Source organism: Panthera leo, chromosome B2 (assembly GCF_018350215.1).
Source record: "Panthera leo isolate Ple1 chromosome B2, P.leo_Ple1_pat1.1, whole genome shotgun sequence".
NCBI classification, from domain to species: domain Eukaryota; kingdom Metazoa; phylum Chordata; class Mammalia; order Carnivora; family Felidae; genus Panthera; species Panthera leo.
In genome coordinates, this window is record NC_056683.1 from 143,059,813 (window position 1) to 143,083,313 (window position 23,501).

Genomic DNA, 23,501 nt, shown 5'->3' on the forward strand with positions numbered 1-23,501 from the left:
GTGGGGTACTCTTCTGTCACCCCCACTTTTCACTGACTCGCCAAACACGCCTCCCGCCCCCAAATCAAAGACGTCAAGACAAACTACAACACTGGGGTGTTCAGGTAAGGGTCCGAGGCGGTGGTGATGCGTGTCTGGCTCCAGGGCCCGCGGTCCCGCCCGCTGTCCGGGTCCCCAGCGGCCTAGCCCTCCCCGCGCCAGCCGTCGCGCCTGCGCATTGGCGCCCGCGGATCGGTGGGCGGGTCTGCCTGCGGCTCCGCCCCCTGGAGCGGCCTGTCAGCGGCCGAGCAAGGCTTTGCCTCACTCGCCTGAAGCTCCGGGCCCTCAGCAGCACGAGAGGTTGTGGTGCGGCAGGATGAGTGCAGGTTCCGACCCCGTGGTGATCGTCTCGGCGGCGCGGACCGTTATAGGTAAGTGGCCGGCGGCGGCTAAGCCGCGGGGACTCCGGGGCCCCTGGGACACCCTGGGACACCCTGGACTTTGCACCTCGCCCTTCCTGGCCGACCACCCCGCAGCCCCGCCCCGTCCTCGCCAGGTGATGCCCACTCCTCTTCGCGTGCTCTGATTGGATCTCCGGGTAGAACCACCGTGCCGCCTGACTCTCCCATTGGATGGCGAGGGTGGGCGCTCTCTCTCGAGTCCTCTGATTGGCCAGCTCCAGGAGGAGCCATGTCAGCCCTGTGGCCACAGGGGCGGGGTTGACGGGTGGTCAGAGCAGGGTCGCGGCGGTGAATGAAGGTTGAGTGAGAATTGCCGTCCCGCGCTTAGCGCTGTAGACATTTCAAAGCCCTTGGGCGCGTGGGACCGTCGACCCCTTTTGTTAGGGAAGCGTGGGCCGCGCCCATCTGCCAGCGCGTGGGAAGTGGAAGAGCAGGCTTCCCGCGCGTCCGCGGCTTCCCGATGCTCTGGCAGCGTTCCGCGCGAGTCTCGCCTGGGTGAGAGTCACACACGCTCCGCTCTGTACCCTCACGAGCCGCGCTGGACGCCCTGCTCATCGCCCCCTCCTGCCCTTCTGCCCTAGGCTCCTTCAATGGTGCCTTGTCCACCGTCCCTGTCCACGACCTGGGCACAACGGTCATCAAAGAAGTCCTGAAGAGGGCCGCTGTGGCTCCCGAAGAGGTGTCAGAGGTCATATTTGGACACGTTTTGACAGCAGGTAACTCCTCAGAGACCCCGGCTGAGGTCAGGTTTATTGGAAGCAGCCCATCAACACATCCTCCCATCCCCGCTCCCGAAGCTGAAGTTCTTCACTGCAGAGATGTGCCCACGGCGTTCCCGCTGTGGGAATTCTTCCTGTCGGCCCTCTGGCAAAGCCCCTTCCAGTTTAACACTCCTCGACTTTCATCTGCGTGTCCGGATGAGCCTAGACTAGACCACCGTCCCCCTTTTTCATTCTGTAGACCCAGGGCCAGCCTCACGCAGCATCCGAGAGTATGCACGGCCCCCCGTAGTCCCCAGAAATGTACACATTCAGTACAAAAGTGTGATTTCCTCCTTTGTGTCTCGCACTGTGCTACCTGCTGGGGATAGGGCAGAGGTAAGGGCCTTGCGCCCCGCGGTAGGCTCCCTTCCAAGCTGGCCAGGTAGGTTGCACTTCCTGCTCCGCACGGGTGGGGGCGCTGGGGGGTCTCACTCCCTGGGGATAGGTGAGTCACCAGAGTGCTCCTGTCTCCCTTCTGGTTCCCACTGTCTACGGACTGGTGATCACTGACCATTCCTACTTATTAATAACTAGATTCATGTTCACTCGGTAGCATAAATTCCAATTATCGCTAGTGGTAACTGGTAATGCTCACTTAACAGCCAACTTTTGTCCTTACCCTGTCTGAGACCTGGCCCTTTTCTTTTTTTTTTCTTTTTTTTTTTTGGTGTTTCTTACTTTGTAGTTTTGTATTTCCTCTTCCTAATTCTCCTTTCTGAAATTGTCCCTGCGGGCCTACCACTTTCCCTTGACTCTCCAAGGGCTTTAAAATAGGTGAGTAACACTCTCAGACTGGCAGCCTTCAGCCCACATCCTCCTTCCTTCCCAGACCCACGATTCAGACTTAATTCAGTTGCCACACGGTACTCCATGTTGGTTTCTCTGTTCTGTCTTCCACGCTTCTTTTCTTTCTTTTTTTTTTCTTTTAAATTTTTTTTAACGTTTATTTATTTTTGAGACAGAGAGAGACAGAGCATGAACGGGGGAGGGGCAGAGAGAGAGGGAGACACAGAATTGGAAGCAGGCTCCAGGCTCTGAGCCATCAGCCCAGAGTCCCACGCGGGGCTCGAACTCATGGACCGTGAGATCGTGACCTGAGCTGAAGTCGGACGCTTAACCGACTGAGCCACCCAGGCGCCCCTCCACGCTTCTTTTCTATAGTATCTTTGCAAATTAAAATACAAAGAATAGCGATGTTTATCAAGGGCCTGCTGAGTGCTGGGCCTTTAAAGCACTGTGCTTACTGCTTTCATTGCTTTATTTAATCCCGTCAGTAAGTCTGTTGAATCGTATTCTCTCCATTTTCAAAATGAGTGAATGAGATTTTGAAAGGTCAAGTCACTTATCCACAGGCACAGTTGGAGATGGAGCTAGCATTCGAACCTTCATCTGTCCTACTTCTTAAGCCTAGACACCCTCCATAACCCTATAAAAATGTTTAGCTGATCACCTGCTGTGCGCTGGGCACTATTTTTTTTCAGCTAGGGATAAGCAGTGTTCATATCAGATAGAAATCCTCATTCTCATGAAGCTCACGTTCTGCTAACTGCTAGACTATTAATTATGTTTAGCACTCATTTCTTACCTTTTTTTTTTTTACATTTTTTAACGTTTTTATTCATTTTTGAGAGACAGAACGTGAGCGGGGAGGGGCAGAGAGAGGGAAACACAAGATCCAAAGCAGGCTGCAGGTTCTGAGCTGTCAGCACAGAGCATGACACAGGGCTCAAACTTACTGTGAGATCATGACCTGAGCCAAAGTTGGACACTTAACCGACTGAGCCACCCAGGCGCCCTGCGCTCATTTCTTACCTTGAAGATGGAGGTTATGGATAAACACATAACATCTTTATGAAGGAATCATTTACTTAAATGCATTTGTAACTCACTGTAGCTTAAAAAGCAGGAGCTTCAAATAATATTTTCTTCTTTATTAACTAGTATGCTGAGTTCAATTTAGAGGTATTTTGATTCTGTCATTTGAACAATTTTTCCTATATATGTTTTTAGTTTCAAGGCTACCAGTCTAATCCCAGAGAAAGAGCATTGTGATGAATATAATCTCTAAATTTTTGTCCATGAGCTATTGGTGAGTTTTTTCCAATAAACTCACTGAGGAAAGGTGCTAGGTATGGGTCTATCTGAAATTTGCAATAGAGTGACCACTGTACAAACATTGATCCTTTGGTAATAGGCACTGGGTACTGAGAATATTTGAAACTTTCAACTCCATTCCCTTCCTTTTTTTTTTTTTTAATTTTTTTTTTTTTTAACGTTTATTTATTTTTGAGACAGAGAGAGATAGAGCATGATCGGGGGAGGGTCAGAGAGAGAGGGAGACACAGAATCTGAAACAGGCTCCAGGTTCTGAGCTGTCAGCACAGAGCCCGACGCAGGGCTCGAACCCACGAACTGCGAGATCGTGACCTGAGCTGAAGTCGGACGCTTAGCCGACTGAGCCACCCAGGCACCCCTCAACTCCATTCACTTCTGTGCTACTTTATGTATGTGATGTATTTCTTTCGGTTCCCTGAAGGAACAGTTCCCACAGTTGAATTATGCAAGGGTATTTGTCAGTTCTGATTTTGCACATGTCTTGTTACATAACCAGTTAACCATGTGTGATGAATATCAAGCAAAGAAAGAAATACTTCTTATCAGAGGTTTTCCTCTTTAAGAAACCCTCTTACTGTGCCAGGTGTCTTGAAGCCATGATCATGGAAGCACATGGCCCTAGTTGGAAACATGGATGATGCCCAAGTTCTGCCCTGTGTTTATGAGGGAGTGTGTGCTGGGGCACCTGGGTGGCTCCCCAGTCGGTTAAGCATCCGACTCTTGATTTCGGCTCAGGTCATGATCTCATAGTTTGTGAGATCGAGCCCTGACTCCAGCTTTGTGCCGACAGTGCAGAGCCTGCTTGGGATTCATTCTCTCTCTCTCTCTCTCTCTCTCTCTCTCTCTCTCTCTCTCTCTCTCTCTCTCTCTCTCTCTCTCTCTCTCTCTCTCTCTCTCTCTCTCTCTCTCTCTCTCTCTCTCTCTCTCTCTCTCTCTCTCTCTCTCTCTCTCTCTCTCCCCCTGCCCACCCCCCACTCACACTGTCTCTGTCTCTCTCAAATAAATAAACTTTTTTTAAAAAAATAAGGGAATGTGTGCTTATTCAGACCCTGTTGAAAGATCAAGAAGCATGTTTCCTTCTTAAGGTATTAATCGTTTCCTTGTGGAAGAGGAAACTTATATCCCTAAAATATAGAACAGCACAAGCTAATTCATAGTCAAGAGCTATGTTGTGGCAAGGATAGAGTGTATGCAGGCCTTTTTCTGTCTGGCTGGGAGTGTGGCTTGGTTCAGCTTGGCTGGGAAGTGACAGGAGCCCAGTGAAACATTTTGTTTCTCTGTGATTGCTGAGAAGTCTCTGTGTTCCCTCTTCCAGGTTGTGGGCAGAATCCCGTTCGACAAGCCAGCATGGGTGCAGGAATCCCTTACTCTGTTCCAGCGTGGAGCTGCCAGATGGTCTGTGGGTCAGGCCTCAAAGCCGTATGCCTTGCAGCCCAGTCAATAGGGACAGGAGACTCTAATATTGTGGTTGCAGGAGGCATGGAAAGCATGAGCAAGGTGAGGCCTCTGAAGAAACAACTCTTGCTGACCGCTCGCTAATAAACTTATTTTGCCATAGCAGAGTAACCTGATGCATAGCAGAGCTGAGACCAAAGAGTAAACAAAGTAAAAATGGATTCAACCTTGATCCCTATGTGGATGTTAATTATTCTTCCAAGTTGGGGGAGAAATCCAGGTTGTAGAAAAATCCTGTCAACCAGTGTGATTGGAACAGAATTCATTTTTTTTTTTTTTTTCCCTAAAATGTTACCAAAGCATAAAATGTGTCCCGAATTTAACCTGTTACATTAGTTGGTTGATATCCTTGGTCTTAAATTTCTTTCTCATTGTATGGAAACGTAACAAACAGATGTTTGCACTTATTGTCCTGTGCTTGACAAGAAGGACCCCAGGGACCAAGGGACTAAATTTTGTTGACCGTTTGGAGACATCAAATGTGGAAAAGAGGACCACTGAGTGGTACCCTTCTCAAATAGGTTTGCTCGGCAGAGTTTCTTTCCCCAAGGCCCATCCCTCAAATTGGCATGGGAGTGAAAAGGAAAAAGTATATCACCAGCTTCCTACAGGCAGTTCAGGGTCTGACCTGGGGATCCCCTAGACAGGGCCAAATCAGCCCAGGAGGAGGTAAGTTGAAGGTAGTGAACATGATCAGAGTGATTCCGAGGGGACCATGCTAATATCTGTGTAGTACTTTACAAGGTTTGTAGCTTTTATACATATAGTCACAACAGCCCTTATAGGGTAGATGGTATCATTCCCAATCCACAGGTCAGGAAACTGAGGCCCAGAGCCAGGATTCAAATATCAATTTTCTGACTCCCAAGTTTTTCCATTCTATTTTAGCTGCTATTGAGTTGGTAGGAGTTAAGAGGACCCACACCCAGAAAGCTCTCCCCATTAATTAGGCCTCCTGATTGTTCTGACTATAGGTATTATGTCTTGTATCAAAATAAGTAACACACAGCGTGATCACTTATGCCGTTAGATTAGCTCCTCATTTAACAGATAACTAGTTGTCTGCTTTGGATTCTGTGTCTCCCTCTCTCTCTGCCCCTTCCCCACTCATGCTCTGTCTCTCTCTGTCTCAGAAATAAATAAACATTAAAAAAAAATTAAAAAACCCAGATAACTAGTTGCCTCTTTGGAAAGGCTAAATGGAGTTTTTAAGGACACAGGACACAGAATGGATAGATTTGGTGGTAAATGGAAATAGGTAGGTAGGAGAGTAACAGCTCCTCAAGAGTGGGTAGGATAGAATTGTGTGCTGATTCCAGGGGTCTTCAGGCCCTGGGTGGGGAGGAGGATGGGCCGACTGGGGAGAAGGATCACAGGGGGGACTAGGCGAAGACTGGGGAGCCACTGGATAGTTTTGAGTGGGATCGTAAGGAGAGGACTAGTTACAGCCAATCCTAAATCCACTTGTATTTCTTGTTTCCAGGCTCCTCACTTGGTTCATTTGAGGGCAGGAGTCAAGATGGGGGAAATGCCACTGATGGACAGTATACTCTGTGACGGGCTTACCGATGCATTTCACAACTACCATATGGGCGTTACGGGTAAGGCAGACACAGCTGAAGACAGACTAACTGTAAAAAGGTGTCCAAAAGGTCATGTCATAATCAGCTCTGCAGGTGCTTTCCTCTTTAAGGTCAGGGACCATGTCCTCATCATTTTGTATCACTGATGGCAGGGATAGTTCCACTCGGGTGAGCCCAACTGAGGAAATAGCCTGTCTCTCCTCTGTGACTCCTTGATTATGGCGGGATGTTACAGGTGGGTGGGACTTCAGAGCTCTGATCAGCCTCCCATTTCACCGTATGAACAGACCAGGGCCCCAGACAGTGGTTTCGTGGCAGAGGTGGGATCAGAGGTGAGCAGGTACTCCTGGCACCTTACACCGCACTCTCTGCACCATATGACCTGGTTTTCATTAGGCATCTGCGGTTCAGGTTTACTGGCCAGGCAACTGGAAGGTCAACAGAACTGCTGTCTTTAGTCGTGAGAAAGTGGGGGAAAGAGCCAGATTCTAAGCAGAGGGAACAGTGTGTATAAAGGCAAGGAGGGAGGGGCGTGGAGACGTGGGGAGCAGAGAGAAGCTGAGGCATCTTGTCACTGCAAGCGAGGGCGGCAGCGGGGAAGGCTGGAGAGTGTGGCCAGACTGCGGGAGGCTGTGTTCCCTAACAGGGTGTTATCATAGTGTCCAGGCCGGGATTTCTCCAAGTGTGATATTCCAGCTGTGTCAACATCACCAGAGGCTGTCAAGCCTTGTCTGAGGTGTTCCGGGCTGAATTGTGACCTCCCAAAACTCCTATGTTGAAGCCCTAACCCCCAGGACCTCAGAATGTGACTGTGTTTGGGAGTTGGGGCCTTTTAAGAAGTAATCAAGTTAAAATGAGGCCTTTATCGTGGTCCCTGATCCAGTCAAACTGGCATCCTTATAAGAAGAGGAAGAAATACTAGCGATGGCAGCATAGAAGAAAGACCATGTGAGGATACAGCGAGAAGGTGGCCAAGGAGAGAGGCCTCAGGGGAAAACAAACCTGTCGACATCTTCATCTTGGCCTTCTATTCTCCAGAATTATGTAAAATAAATTCCTTTTGCTTAAAAAAACAAAAAAAAGAGAAAAAGTCTCAGGCCATGATGTAGGCATTAGTAAAGACTAGACCTCCTAATATAGACAAATAGAAAACTGGTCAAAACATATCAAGCAGCTGTTTTCAAATATTAGCCAACAATCATGTAAGACTGAGATTCTTTTTTTTTCTTCCTAATTTTGGCCTTTTTTCATGAGGACCTTCCAGAACCTTCTGTATTACCACTTGGGGCTCAGCCCCCATTGCTCCACACCTCAGCCTCTTGCAAGCTCCTGGCAGGGATGGTGTTGGGAACAATCCAAATTGTTTGGAAACAAATCCTCCCCCTTCTCTCCAGCTTTAGATAAATACTGTCACTCTGGGAAAGGTCCTGCATCTTGTCCACAGTGGCTCAGGCGTTTCCAGTGCGGTCGGCCCCAGCAGTAGGTGGGGGGTAGGGGCAGTTGCCAGGAACTGCCATTTCCTACTGGCTGCTGTCCCTTCCTTGCTGGTACCACTCCCTGATGGCTTGTTCTAACAGGGGTAGATGTATTCCTTCCACACAGGGCAGCACCAGGGGCCTTCCCCATGGAGCCTTCATCTGATGCCTGTCAGCTCTTTCCTCCCTCAGCCTGGGGAAACCCTCCCTTCTAGATTTATGTAGAGGAACATGTTGTTCCTCTCCCTCTGGTGCTTGAGTTCCCCAAAGACAAGGTACAGGAAGGAAGTTCACCTGGGCTTGGAATGGCTCTACCAACTTGGTATGGACCAGGATCCGGAGCTCTCAGATCCACACCGAGCCTTCACAGTAGATCAAGATTGAGGCATGTCTTAGAGGCATGGCCTGCCGAATGTTCTCAATGTGCCCCCGTCGGGAACTTGGCTAGCACAGACCAGGGAAGGTGATAGATCCCAAGTTTGGGCATCATCCCAAATAGTTCAGATGGATTTTTGAAGATTCCTGTCAGGGCATCGTGGCACCTTCTTTCTGCCCTGCGTGATCCTATGACGAGGGAGGGGTGGGTTACCAGGAGCACCTTGCTTTCTCCCCAAGGCAGTTTCTTGCCCTGCCTCTGGGGTCCTCTCCCTGAAGGGCTGCTCTAGGGCTCCCCTAGACGAGAGCAGGGGACTCACCCACCCTGCAGCCAGCCGTGGTGCCAATGCCCACACCAGTGCCACCTCCTACTTTGGCTGCAGTCTGTCACAAGACTGAGATTCTTGAAAGAAGGGAAAACCCCACTGTCCCTGACTTTCTACCTGGAGGAATAGTGGCCATCGAACTAGGGAGGCAGAAGTCAGAGTTTGGTGCTGCTGAGATGGCTAGATTTTGTGGGGCAGAGTACTAGAGAGAAGGGAGCTAGAAAAGGAGCTCCAGAAGTCTCCATAAGGGTCTCCTCAACACTTTGGTCAAATACTCAGATGTATGTGTGCAGGGCAACACCTGCTGGAAACAGCTGCTAGAGAGTTGTGAACTGGGAGACTCAGGAGTTCGGACCAGCCAGAGCAGAAACTTTACTGGACCCCCTGGACACTCCCTTGACATCTCAGAAAGGTCAAAGTTTAGGGTAGGGCTCTAGCCCCAGAGTAAGGACTACTCTAGACCCAAACTAATAAGCTTAAAAATCAAGCTTCAAAAGGACCTGTATGATCTGCCAGCATGTTAATGGGAATGATACTCAATACCCTTGCTTAAAGATCATAAAATGCACATGTTCAACAGTATAGCGACTGTAATGTCCAGCATGCAATAAGAAATTTCTAGGCATTCACAGAAATAGGAAAATGTTAGCCCATAACAATAGAAAAAACGGTCAATAGAATCTGATCCCTACAATAATAGATACTGGAATCAGCAGACAAGGATTTTAAAGGTGCTGTTTTACCCGGGTTTACGGGCATAAAGGAAAACACGACTGAGGAACATGTAAGGGAAACCTTAGCAGTAGAAGGGAAAACATGCACAAAGAAGTAGATGACAATTAGAACTGTGAAGCCCACACTCTGAAATGAGAAACCCACCGGATAGCCTAATGGAAAACTGGAGACGGAAGAGAGGGTCAGCGAATTTAAGGATAGAGTAATACATACAACCTGAAGAACACAGAGAAAAAGATTGAGAAAAGAATGAATAGAGCCTCAGGGATCTGTGGAACAAAGTAAACTGGACTCACATGCACGGAATAGGAATCTTGGAAGAAAGAGAACGGAGGCAGAAATATTATTGAAGAAACAATAGATGAAAATTTCCCAAATTTTGTGACAAACAAAATTCGAACACCAAGAAAGACAAAGAGTTGCATTTCGGCAAGCTAGTAAAACTACCAAAAAAGAAAGGATAAAAATATAGAAATTGGGGCCCTTGAGTGGCTCAGTTAGTTCGGCATCTGACTCTTGATTTTGGCTCGGGTCACAATCCCAGGGTCGTGGGATCGTGCCCCGTGTTGGGTTCCACACTGAGCACGGAACCTGCTTAAGATTCTGTCTCTGACCCAGACTTGTGGTAATTTTCAACAAAGGTTCCAGTGTAATGAAATGGGGAGAGGAAAACCTTTACAATGAGCGGCGCGGGAACAAGAGGGTCCACAAGCAACTGGGAAAAGATGACCCTCAGCTCCTACCTCACACTGTAAACAGATACTCATTTGAGATGAATCACGGATCTAAAGATAAAAACCAAAGAAGTCAACATAGAATAGCTTGTAAACCTGGGGGTAGGACAAGACTCAGAAGGCAATAAACTTAGAAGATAAATTAGATGAATTAGATTTCAAAAATTAAAACTTACCATCACCGAAGGCACTATTAAGAAAGTAAGTCACCAATTAGGAGAAAATATTCATGATACATATAAGAATTCCTAGAATAATAATAAAAAGACAACCAATTGAAAAATGAGCTAACGGGGCGCCTGGGTGGCTCAGTCGGTTAAGCTTCCAACTCTTGATTTCAGCTTGGGTCATGATCTCATGGTTTGTGGGTTCAATCCCTGCATGGCGCTCTGTGCTGACAGTGTGGAACCTGCTTGGGATTCTCTCTCTCTCTCTGCTCCTCCCCTTCTCTCTCTCTCTCTCTCTCTCTCTCTCTCTCTCTCTCTCAAAATAAATAAATAAAATTTAAAGAAAGAAAAATGAGCTAAAGATTAGGCACAAATTTCACAAAGGAAGATAGATGAATGGCCAGTCAGTGCAAAAAAAGTATTCATCATTACTTCAGGGAATGCAAATTAAAACCACAATAAGATGCTGTTCTACACCCCCAGAATGATCAAGATTAAAATGACTGGATGTTGGCAAGGATGTGAAGCAACTAGAACTCTGATACATTGCAGCCATAAAGTGGTACAACTACTTTGGAAAAAATTTGGCAGTTTCTTTACTAAAGACACATGAAAACATCGATCACTAAAAGCTTTGCACAAAGAAGTTCATAGCAGCTTTATTCATAAGAGCCAAGACCTAGAAATGGTTCAGGTATCCATCAACAGGAGAATGCATGACAACCACTCAGCAGTAAGAAGGAACAAACAGCAATAACCTCAACAATATGACAATGCTGAGAACAGACACTGAGTTGCATTTATGGTGACAGAAATCAGAATATTACTTGCTTCAAGGAGGGGGAGATGGGTAAGAGGCATGTGAGAACTCTCTGGGGTGATGGAAATATTACATATTCAGGAGATATGGTTGCCTGCATTTGTCAAAACTCGTTGAACTCTACACTTAAGATTTGTGTATTTCACTCTCTGTAAGTTTTACCTAATCAAAGAAAAAAGAACTGTAAACAAATATCGAGCTCTAGTTATTGGGTTTGCTTTCTCCCCAGTGGTGTGGGATAGCAAGTTCTGAAACCACCTTGTGTATATTCTAGATTTGAGCAAATGAGTGACTGTATTGAGGATAATGGGAGCCAGGCTTCTCACTATTGTAGGAGGGAGTCCACGTAGGGAAAGGGCGAAGCGTGCGCTGGTGGTGTTAGGTTACACTCAGAGAATGCAAGGTATCACCATGAGTGTGTATACATTTGCAAATCGTATGTGTATGTAAGTTCCTGATGAACCGGCACAGGAACAATGACATGCCAGTAATAGTGAGCAGTCCTAACACCCGGATCTTTATTTGTAAATGCCTTCTCCACTAAGGAGAACTAAGGAACCAAGGTTCCTTTGAGAAGCGTCCACGGTAGGACAAAAGTGCTAAAAAAAAAATAAAGTTTTTCTCCGGCGCTGTCTGCGGAGGTGGCAGCGCCCTACTTGGCATCATGGCTGCCCTCAGATCTCTGGTGAAACCCAGGAATGTGACCAAGGAGTTCATCTGGTACCAGTTAAACTAGTATGTTAAAATTAAGTGCGACTGGTAGAAACCCAGTGGCAATGACAATGGGGTGCTCAGAAGATTCAAGGGCCAAATGTTCATGCCCAGAATTGGTTACGGCAGCAACAAGAAAACAAAGCACATGCTGCCCGTTGGCTTCTGGATGTTCCTAGGCCACAAGATCAAGGAGCTTGAGGTGCTGCTTGATGTGCAACAAATCTTACTGTGCAGAGACTGCTCACAGTGTCTCCTCTAAGAACCGCAGAGCCACTGTGGAAAGAGCAGTCCTATTGGCCACCAGAGTCCCCAGTTCCAATGCCAGGCTGCACAGCAAAGAAAATGAATACACAGCTTATGTGCACATTGTATTTGTGTTAGTAAAACCATAAAACTACCAAAAAACAAAAAATGAAGAAGTGCTTAGAGCACACGGGGACATGTCAGAAGGGCTCAGGAACCAGCTTAGAGGACGCCCACTGCCCGAATCTTGAACAATTTGAACATCAGAATAAATAATGGTAGTTACGGGTTATGTAACTTATTAAATGAAGGAAAAATATTTGAGTTCATACTGATGTCAGCATGATACATGGAGGGAAGGAAAACACCAGTTAACATGTACACAAGGAAGGTTGGAGTTGGAAAATCACGAATGCGAAAAGTAGCAGGTGAAATTTGATGAGGAAGAAGTATTTTTTCGCAACCTCAAAATAACTTCCCATAAATTACTGATAAGTTATAAACGGAAAAGTAGTAACTTTACCGTGTAGAGAGGCTTGAACCAAGTGATGAAAGCTAACGGCACCTGAGGTGAACTAATACCACAGGCATCCTGATAAGATTCACTGAGAACATCATGTCCGTGGTATGCCTGCTTTTCTGCAAAATCTTAATCTAGTCTTGAGGAAACATCAAACCTAAATTGGGAGACGTTCGATAAAAGAACTGGCCTCTGCTCTTCAAAAAATGCAGGTTAAGAAACACGAAGATAGTATGAGGAACTATTTCAAACAAAAAGAAACTGAGGAGCTGTTTCACTATTAAGTGTAACAGTGTGTGATCCCTGAACTGAGCATCTAAATTTAGCTACAGAGGACATCATTGGGACAATAGGTGAAACTTGAATCTGGACCACGAATTAGATCATAGTATTGTATCAATGTTAAATTTCCTGATCTTGATAACTGTGTTGATGTAAGAAAATGGCCATTTGGGGGAAATATACAGGGAAATTAAAATTGAGGGATAAAGAGGCAGGATTATAAATTTTTCTCAAATGGTTCAGAGAGAATGATAAAGTAAGTGGGGCAAAAAAAATATAAAACAGTTGGTGAATCGGCATAAAGGAAATTTCTGAAAGTTTAAAATTATATAGAAGGGAAAAGAGAGAAGGACGGAAACAAAGAAAATGGCTTCTAAGATTTACTGCAACATTTCCAAATTCATTGCCACTGTGAGGCAAGATGGCCACAGAACACTGTCGCAGCCCATCGGTGAGTCTGCTTGTACTCGGCGCTCCGTGCTTGTTTACGTGTGAAAAACTTGAGCTACCGAGAGCCAGTTCCTGAAAATGTTTCTTTTGCTTTACTATTATTTTTTTCTTTCACAGCTGAAAATGTAGCCAAAAAATGGCAAGTGAGTAGAGAAGATCAGGACAAGTTTGCAGTTTTGTCCCAGAACAGGACAGAGAGTGCACAGAAAGCCGGCTATTTTGACAAAGAGATTATACCAGTTTTTGTGTCTTCTAGAAAAGGTGAGTATCTGGATCATAATGGTTTAAACAGCAGCATGCCATTTATAGGTAAGAGTAATACTCCAAAAAATAATATATAGGAATGTTTATAAAGTGTGTCTTTCAGGTTGCAAAGAAAAGGTTGATCTTGGCTACGTCTTAGATGGCGGGGCTGGGCGGGGGGCGGGAGGCATGTTTATGGGGTGTGGAAGGGTTAAGAACATAGGCAGCTGTGTTAGCACTGGAGCCTCTCGGTGCCAGAGTGTCCACACTGTTCTGTAGATACAGCTGGTTTCACGTGAGAAACTGGAGCGTTGGCTCATGGTTATTAGAAGGCAACAGCTGACCTTTTGTCCCTACAGGCTAATTCTCCTCAGAAGTGAACATTCGGTATTTCCTGTATGTTTTTGTATACATATCATACATCTTGCGGGTGGATCTTTTTGGGTCACTTTGCTATTATCTACTATGGCGTGCTCTAGTCAAGGGGCTATTACTGGTAACTGTTCCGTTCCCCATAACTGACGTCACTTATGCCCAAGCCTCATGGCTTTGACGCTCCCGGGTCCAGGCGGTTGTAACCAGACAAGTCCTACGCCCACACCCTAACTTTTCACACAAGGAACTGCCCTCCTCAGAAAGGGCCGTGCATATGGAAAACACTCAAAATGTCTCATGAGGACAGTGCTTATAAAATGGTCGAACATACGCTTTTTTATTAGTGTGTACTTTCCTCTTGGAATAAAAGGATTTTTGATAAGCCTTCCTTCCAAGTATGAATCTTCATGCATCGTGTCTCAGGACTCCACCATTGCTAGCACGCCAACTGCCATCTCTGTAGTAATTTGGGGAATTGATTTTCCTCGTTCAGGTCTTACTGAAGTGAAAACAGATGAGTTTCCTCGCCATGGGACCAACATAGAAGCCATATGTAACTTGAAGCCTTACTTTCTCAAAGATGGAACAGGAACAGTCACCCCAGCTAATGCTTCAGGTCAGATTTGCCAAAGGGCAGTTGGGGGAAAGCCATCTTCTGCTAGGCCCCACCAACTTAATGCCTTCTTCGTTTCAATGATTTTTTTGTATACAAATGATCCTAAAACCTTTAGTTGCTTTAAGGGAAAATGTCGTTTCTCTGTATTTGATCATTACTAAGTGTTTACATTTTTGACTTAATGTATATGTGAAAGAATGGATTTGACTCCCTGACATCCTCACTAGACACAGGCGAAAAAGCAAATTAGGGAACCCCAGAATTTATCTACTACCTCTGTGCTTTTCCAAAACCAGCAACTCCCAGTACCTCCCGTGAAATGAAGACTATTTCTTCCATTTCTTTTCTTAACCTCCCCTCCCCCAGCTTTCCTCAGTTAGAACATTCTGTGGTCAATTATGTCACATTCATATTACCAAACTTACCATTTCCAATTACATTGTAAATAGGAATTACAGCCAATGAATTTGCCAAGATGTATTAAGAATAATTTAACACATGTCTTCACGTGTCAGAAAGTAGACACAGGCATGTAACTCAATGAGCATCTCAAAACTCCAGACTTTCATATTTTACAGGAATAAATGATGGTGCTGCCGCTGTGGTTCTTATGAAGAAGTCAGAGGCCGACAGTCGAGGGCTTACACCTTTAGCACAGATAGTTTCCTGGTCACAAGTAGGTGTGGAGCCTTCCATTATGGGGACAGGACCAATTCCGGCAATAAAGCAAGCTGTGAGTCTAGTTCTGAATGTTAGCACCTGTCCTTTGCTTTGTTGGTTGAACGAACCTCTTTGGGACCAGACCAACACCCTGTAATTCCGTTATTCTGTCCTCTGTAAACCTTGGCTCAGATCCTCTCCACTCCAAAATGTCAAGATCGAGCCTGGTTTTGTTTTCCTTTTTATTCTTATCAGATCTAATTTTCCCTTTAATGGAATTCCTCCCTAGCCTTATGCGAGCATATTCCTGCAGCTCTACCTCTAGTCCACTTTCCCACCACAAAGAGCAGCCGAGAACATTTGGGTCATATGCCTTTTAGGGGTAACCGATAATCCCCTAGATCACGTCACCTACGTGTAACCCGTTACTGCTTCAAAACTTTAACTTTAGAATCTCCAAGGGATGTTTGATCCTTCATGTTTTGGAACTGGTGTCACCGAGGCAAAATGTGGTACCACTAGGCCCCTGCTGGAACATCCCAGAAGAGATCCTTCAGTATCAGTCTATTCTTTTGAGTATCTACAATGAAGGAAGGCTCCACCTGAGTGTTCAGACCTCTATTCCATTCATCTTTCCTTCAGGTTGCAAAAGCAGGTTGGTCACTGGAGGATGTGGACATATTTGAAATCAATGAAGCCTTTGCAGCCCTGTCTGTTGCAGTAGCTAAAGAACTTGGATTAAACCCAGAGAAGGTAAACCCGAGCAAGCAGTCGTGGGGATAGCTCACAAGTGAACTCTCCCAATGCAATTTTAAGATTGCAAAGAGCAAAACCCACGTATAGTTGTTCCACAGTATCCCTGGTATTGGCCAACCGGCCAATAACTAACTTGTGGGTGGATCCTGGGTAAGTGCCTGCTGGGGCTGGGGAGTTCTTTTATTGCTTCCCGAGGCAAAAACTCTGGACTCTGTATTAGTTTACTTCTAACACCAACACAGCATTGACTCTTCTAAACTAGTGAGGTAGGGTGGATGTCACAGGGGTATAAACAGTATACCTAAACAGGAAAAACGAAAGTGGAATTTGACAGGATAGTTTACTGGTGTAATGTTAAAAGGGTAAAGATAATTTACGATTTTTAGCCCTGGGGCACCTGGGTGGTTTCAGTAGGTTAAGCGGCAGACTTGATTTGGGCTCAGGTCATGAAATCACGGTTGTGGGACCAAGCCCAGAGTCAGGCTCCACACCCAGCCTGCTTGGGTTTCTCTCTCCCTCTTGGCCCCTCCCCACCTCACACATGTTCTAAATAAACCCCACAAAACTTTTTACCCTATGTCCACAGAATAACGGTATATATTTTTCCCCCCTTAGGTCAACATTCAAGGAGGGGCGATAGCCTTGGGCCACCCTCTTGGAGCATCTGGCTGTCGGATCCTTGTTACCCTGTTACACACAATGGAGCGAAAGGGTGGACATCGTGGTGTGGCTGCCCTATGCATTGGGGGTGGGATGGGAATAGCAATGTGTGTTCAGAGAGGATGAAATTGCTTAATGAATCCTGCCGAAACTAAACTGAAACCTCATCTCTTCTTAAGCTAACAAGGTACTAAATTGTAATATGTGAAATCAGAGGACCAAAGTGAGGATGGAAACCATCTTTCATAAGAACCCAAGGCTTGACAGCTTGTTATTTTTATTAATGTGTAATACTCAAGATACAAGATAACTGCATCTAACATTGTTATAAATAAAAGAGAAATGAGATCAGTCATCAAGGGCTCCCGAGTGAACGGCATCTTCATAACCTCCATGCTTATCATCTTTGCTTTCCGGGTGTAATTTGATAAGATCATCAATTCGAAGAATGGTAATTGCAGCTTCTGTTGCAAATTTCAAACTCTTAACTTTCACTATGGTTGGTTCAAATACTCCTGCTTGTTTGTTGTCTCGGGGTTTACCATTGACCAAATCAAGACCAATCCTGCAAAAACAAAACAAAACAAAAACAAAAAACCATTAAGTGATTTCTTACATAATGCACACCTATCCCATCTCATCTCTTTAAGAGATGAATGGCTTTGCCATTCAAATGTTAATCTTGGGAAATGTAGGGACCTCAGGATAGATCCCTTAAAACTACAGTAGTTGACTGTAAGTAACAAAATAAGTACCGAGTCATAGAAAAGCTTAGGTAGATACTGGGCTCCCCACATCATTCAGTATCTTAAACAGGGGGCTCCTCAAGAAGATACGGATGACCCAAAAATAATCCCCTGGCCTCTGTGGGACCTTTGTGCAGGTGTAGTGACTGTCCAGAGAAGCAGGGAGAGGCTGGGACTCTGAGCTGCTAACTGAAATACACCAATGCTAATCACTAGTCATCATCTTTTATCAGTTTAAAACAAAGCTAAAGTGCCATACACGATACACAGATGACCGTGAAAAAGGGAAATTGTATGCTTACCATTTTAGATTTTTGCGTTCTGGGTTGACTTGAGCCTCATTATGGAAAGCTCTTAACTTTGCAACCAGATCTGTGGAGTCTTGGGCAGCATTCACGGCCAGTGTGTTAGGAATAACAAGAAGAGACCTTGCAAACTCCGCAATAGCAAGCTGCTCCCGAGACCCCTGAGAAGAAAGACAGCGAAGGGTCTTAAAACCCACGGCGGCAGCAGAGGACCGAGAAGAGTATGTGTACTTTTGAACGTTTATCTTATTTTAAAAGAGAAAGCGTGCGCTACCTGGGGAGGGGCAGAGCGAGTGAGTGAGAGAACCCCAAGCCGGCTTCGGGAGTCAACACAGAGCCCGAGGCAGCACTCGTTTCCACAAGCCGGGAGATCATGACCTGAGCTGAAATCTACATGCCGACGCTCCACGGACCAAGCCACCCAGGCGCCCCATCAGGGAAGGTACATCCACAAAAAGCCAAAGATGGTGCCCTCCCCCCCCTTCTTGAAAAGAAAGCACAATTCTACGTGTTCTCACCATGCTGGTTGCGTAGTTTTCGAGGTATATGGAAAGCGCCGCTTCTACAGCACCTCCGCCAGGAACCACAGATTTGGACTCCAAGACTCTCTTCACCACACAAAGAGCATCGTGTAAAGAGCGCTCCATCTCATCGCACATGAAATCATTCGCCCCACGTAAGATAACTGATGCAGACGTACGAGCCTTAGTGCTATTTAAAAAAGTAAAGTGAAATCCTTAATATATTTTCATAGACGTCTACAAAGAAACCCACCGTAAGCACCTCGACTGGAAATCCTGCTCACGTGGTTCACCCAGACACAGAGGCAGTGTCTGGACCGCGCAGAAGAGATGAAATGGTTACTCCATCTCGTGGTAGCGCACGGCCTATTATTGTTCTCTCCCACGCGTATAACTGCTCTGATCACTGAAAGACTAGAGCAGCAAATCAATGGGAAGGCGATCCGTTCCCTTACTAATAAAACCCGTGCAGCTCGATTGAGAAAGCAGCTCTTACTTTTTGATCAAGATCAGTTCGTCATCACAAATTCTCTCCTGTACCACCTCTTCTGCTTGTCCCAACATTGAAGCTTCGAAAGTTTCTTCTCCTTCCAAATTGGCCAGGGTTGACAAGACAGTCGCTATGAAGATGATGACAAAGATCTGTAAACACTTTTCCCATGAACGCTTTCATATGCTGTCCCAAATTCAGAAACACTTATGGTAAGAGCAACGTACAGACAGGCATCAGTAAACCACTGTCCTTTCAGCCTAACACAGAACCATGACCTTCTGAGGTCAACACATTCAGTAAGTTCAAGAGCTTTTCCAGTAACGTGGAAAATGGCTCTATGAGACATATTTGTAGCCTAAGGCATTAAAGGAGTAAGATGTAAAAAAAAACCACTGCTTCTGCAACTGCTTAGTGATAACATTCCAACGTAAAGAGACACAGTCTCATATACGGTAACGTGACGCGCCGCAGCTGGGAGCGAGCAGAGGACTTACCTCCAGAAGCTTTAGCGATGCGTTTCAGGTCCCTTTTTAAAACTCTTCGAACTGCCATAGCACCTGTCTCCACAAAATACTTGAGACACATGTCGTCAATTCCACCGGTGGTTAGAATAACGTTGGCACCAGTTGCCAGGATCTTCTGGATCCGCTCCTTGGTGATATCAGATTCTCTACAGAGATGAAGTATTTGGGTAATAACCCAAAGTTATCTTCTGTGTGGTTAATCTAGTTCCAATTTCCATTAAATACTTCACATAATATAACTGCAGATTAAATTACATCAAACATCCTTTCCCTTCTGTGACCAAAATTTTAATCAACTTACAGAAAAGTCCAAGAAATTAAAATTACCACTTAGTTCTCCCCCATCCCAATGTGAGTTCCTGAGAACCAAGGAATGGCATCCCTGCCTTTAAGGATCTGGCAGGGAAACACTGTCAACCATACCCTGGAAAAGCATTAGCTACAATGGAACGCAGAGATGATTGGGAAGCAACATGCAGCCTGCCAGGTGAGGCAAGGAAAGCACGAAGGTCTGGAGTCAAGAGGAGTCCAGAGTAGAAATGACTAGTAGGAACAGGGGCGCCTGGGTGGCTCAGTCGGTTGAGCATCTGACTTTGGCTCAGGTCACGATCTCGCGTTTGAATGTTCAAAAAGGTACACATCCGGCTCTGTGCTGACAGCTCAGAGTCTGGAGCCTGCTTTGGATTCTGTGTCTCCTCTCTCTCTGCCCCTTCCCCACTCGTGCTCTGTCTCTGTCTCTCAAAATGAACAAACTTTTGGGGCGCCCGGGTGGCTCAGTCGGTTGAGCGTCCGAGTCTGGCTCAGGTCGTGATCTCGTGGTCCGTGAGTTCGAGTCCTGCGTCGGGCTGTGCCAACAGCTCGGAGGCTGGAGCCTGTTTCGGATTCTGTGTCTCCCTCTCTCTCTGACCCTCCCCCGTTCATACTCTGTCTCTCTCGGTCTCAAAAAAATAAATAAACGTTAAGAAAAAAATTAAAAAAAAAAAAAAAAAATTTTTGTTTTTTTTTTTTTTTTAATTAAAAAAAAAAATGAACAGTAGGAACAGAAAATGAACGTTTTGTAGAGTTAGATGTTAAAGGGTCTCGGGCCCGTTAAGAAATTTAGTATTTTTATTTATTTTTAATAATGAATTTAGAGAGTATGCACGAGTGGGGGAGAGGGGCAGAGGGAGGGAGAGAATCTTAAGCAGGTTCCACGCTGTGTGGTGCCCAACACAGCTCCATCCCACAGCCCTGGGATCGTGACCTGAACTGAAATCAAGTGTTGGACGCTCAACTGACTGTGCTACCCAAGCACCCCAATTTATTTATTTTTATTTAAGTAGACTCCACACACAAAGTGGGGTTTAAACTCACAGCCCCGAGATCAAGAGTCACATGCTCTACTGACCGAGCCGGCCAGGCACCCCACGAAGTTTAACATTTTTAAGTAAGAGTATTCTCCGTGTTTTCAAAAGGATGCCCCGATGTCAATGTGGGCGCTGCACTGGAAAGATAGAGGAATGAGGCGAGGAAGCAGTAACTGGAGGCACAGGAGCGTATCTGATGTGAACAGATGTCCTGAACAGAGAAGTCCCAGTTTACGGCTTGGTGACAGGGAGGTTCAGCCAGTGACTCCCGGCGTAAAACAAAAACTAACAGGTTATGGGGCAGGACGAGAAAGTAGAGTCTGGTTTTCAAAAGATGCGTCCAAAGCCCCCGTGTTAATCAGGCGAAGCTGCCAGGAGGAGGGCACAGGACAGAAATCACAAGCAAGCTATGGGGAAGGGACACAGATTTGAAAAAGCCAACATGTTATAGATTATTAAAACTATTTCACTTGTCATTCAAAGAGCTTTTTTAAAAGTAAGACAAAGACAAACCCCAAGGCAAAGCTGTCTATAAACCGTGACAAATGCTCTGGGCCGCAGGCCGCAGGATGGGCAGCGGCTGCAAAGCCAAGCATATCCTTCAGACTCTGCCTTCAGAGCTTCTGGCCCAAGTCCCACAAACAGAGAAACTGTGCTGACGGGCGGGAAGAGCAAGTACAGGAACTCATGGCAGAGCACACTTCGGAGGGAAAGACAACAAGCTGTTCTCTGAGCTAAAAAATAAGCAGGCAGAGAGTAGAAGCGGACGGAAGAACGTTACTAGGGGCCGGCAGGGGAGTCTGCCGGACTCTTCCAGTTGTGGCTGGACCACAGCGGAAAAAAATACTAAGACAGGAAAAAACCTATCCCAGAGCGATGGGAAGCCTACAAAAGGCTCTGCCTTGGAAATGACGAGATCACCGTGGCTGCTGTATGGAAAATCGCCTGGGAGGGGCCAAGAGTGAAACCCAGAGGAGCGGCTTAGCTGCCCCTCGACAGGGGCAAGAAAATAGGAAGTAGATGAATCTGAGATTTAATTTGACGACAGAAATCAAGGGGTCTTGGTGATACATTAGAAGGGAGAAAGGCATTAGGCAAAAAGAGCCAAGGTATTTCCTAGTTTTCTGCCTGAGGGGTCCCCATCGCTAAAATGCAGATTTATGGGTATCACCCAAAGTTGGGTTTTAAACATACTGAGATGTGGAAGAAGCATTCACAGGTGTCTGGAGCTCAGAGCAGCACATTCTGGAAGTCTCCAACACGGGAAGAATACCCGCAGTCCCAAGAATGACGAGGGCTTACTCTGGGGACAGCAGAGCAGACCCCGGGGCTGCCCACACATACAAACACAAGACGGGGCAGCACCACCGAGCTGCCTCCCACCTCCCAGTGTTTCAAGAAGGAAGTAGTCACCAGCTCGAGAAAGGTCAAGTGAGCTGAAAGCGTCTACTGAATTTTACACTAGAGACGACGAGTGACCTTAGCAAACGGTCCTCCACTGGAGGGCACAGCTGCCAAGGAGACGAGACACAGGGGCGCCTGGGTGGCTCGGTCGGTTCAGCATCCAACTCTTGATTTCAGCTCAGGTCATGATCTCACGGTTCCTGAGATCGAGCCCCAAGTGGGGCTCTGTGCTGTCAGCAGATTCTCTCTCTGCCCTTCCCCCGCTAGCGCACTCTGCCTCCAAATAAACTTTAAAAAGAACCAGAATTAGTAACTGAATATGCAGCTTGAGAACAGTCACCCTAGAGGGACTGATCGGCCACCGGTAGAAGAAAGGACACTTTACAGAAAGAAAAAAAATACATAGGCAGATCTGAAAGGCAAAAAGCATGACTGACTTTTGGCAAAGACTTCCTGTAGGTTTGGTTCAGTTACTGTTTTTTTCCTTTTTAACAAACCAACCAACCGTTAAAAACAAACAACAAAAAAAAGAGTGAGTGATACAGTCCAGTGGAAGCAGGCAGTCAAAATCCAGGGTAGCGGTCAGAGTCTAGCTCTGGAGCGCGTTAACCAATCAGGAACAGCGTTAGCGTCCCCTGGGGCCTGGCGTACAGGGGACACACAGTGCACACTCTACTACTCGAGGAAGTACATTCCTTGGCAGATCTATAACATTAGTCACTCCTCAAACCGACGTTCTACAAGGTTTCATTGAAGTTCTATCACCCCGGGTCTATCTTAAAACACCAGATCACCACATTTTCTAGCCTTCCAGCAAGTTTGACTCTGGTCAAAAATCCTAATTCTTGGGGGCGTCTGGGTGGCTCATTCGGTTGAGCGTCCATCTTTGGCTCAGGCCATGATTTCATAGATTGTTGAGTTCGGCTCAGGTTTGTGAGTTCAAGCTCCACATCAGGGTCTGTGCAGACAGCTCAGAGCTTAAAGCCTGCTTCGGAATCTGTGTCTCCCTCTTTCTCTGCCCCTCCCCTCCGCTCAAAAATAATACACATTAAAAACAACTTTTTTAAATCCTAACTTTTCTAGTCCTCTGAGACACCACATTTTAAAAACTCCAGCTGCATAATCACCATCCTCTGCTACCTGGCAACTGATTGATTACTTGCGGTTATCTAGGAGATGTCACCACTCCTTAGGATCCTTTTTTACTTGCTACCGGCTCTAACGAAAGTATCATTTCCAGACACCGCTTTCAAAGGTCAAAAATAATCTCTGAACATACCTCTGTCTAATCTGGTCCAGTTTTTCAGGGTCTGTAATAACCACCTGTACACCAAGCTTCATTTTTGTCTTCTGTAGGCTGAAGTCTAGGCAAGCAATCTTTGCGTTCACTATTCTCTTGGGCATGCCTGCAATTGAACGTAACGTTAAATAACTGTGAACTGTAACGACGTCACGTTTTATAAAATACGGGTATTCTTAAAGCCTGAGTAAAAAATAGCAAGAAATATTGGATTATGTTATCTACGAAGACAAAAATTTAGATTTTATAACATCCAACCATAGAAACAAACTTTTACGGCCTTTATGTGGTCTTTAACTCGTGTTTTTCCCAAGCTTTATGAGTCTAAGTTACACAAGCGAAACTGAAAAAGTGATC

General features: G+C 45.9%; 2 protein-coding genes, 1 non-coding gene and 1 pseudogene across 3 annotated transcripts in view; 1 reads left to right on the forward strand and 3 right to left on the reverse strand.

Moving 5' to 3' along the window:
- ACAT2 (acetyl-CoA acetyltransferase 2) lies at window positions 1-16,859 on the forward strand. The gene is made up of 10 exons (XM_042940220.1): window positions 1-104; window positions 315-410; window positions 1,022-1,156; window positions 4,632-4,813; window positions 6,255-6,372; window positions 13,313-13,456; window positions 14,307-14,429; window positions 15,008-15,162; window positions 15,732-15,842; window positions 16,461-16,859. The coding sequence occupies exons 2-10, from the start codon at window positions 356-358 to the stop codon at window positions 16,629-16,631; spliced, it is 1,194 nt and encodes a 397-aa protein (XP_042796154.1). The 5' UTR covers window positions 1-104; window positions 315-355; the 3' UTR covers window positions 16,632-16,859.
- On the reverse strand, window positions 7,354-8,319 carry LOC122220563 (annotated as a pseudogene).
- TCP1 (t-complex 1) overlaps window positions 16,766-23,501 on the reverse strand; it is an 11,420-nt gene continuing 4,684 nt past the window's right edge. The window contains exons 7-12 of the mRNA XM_042940218.1: window positions 23,124-23,250; window positions 19,065-19,240; window positions 18,574-18,697; window positions 18,075-18,267; window positions 17,554-17,717; window positions 16,766-17,070 (exon numbers count right to left, since the gene is read on the reverse strand). Of these exons, the coding sequence (XP_042796152.1) occupies window positions 16,854-17,070; window positions 17,554-17,717; window positions 18,075-18,267; window positions 18,574-18,697; window positions 19,065-19,240; window positions 23,124-23,250 (1,001 nt within the window). The 3' untranslated portion in view covers window positions 16,766-16,853. The remainder of the gene's footprint in view (window positions 17,071-17,553; window positions 17,718-18,074; window positions 18,268-18,573; window positions 18,698-19,064; window positions 19,241-23,123; window positions 23,251-23,501) is intronic.
- On the reverse strand, window positions 18,384-18,515 carry LOC122220862. Its single transcript, XR_006203029.1, has one exon. It is a non-coding gene; the product is annotated as a small nucleolar RNA SNORA20 (small nucleolar RNA).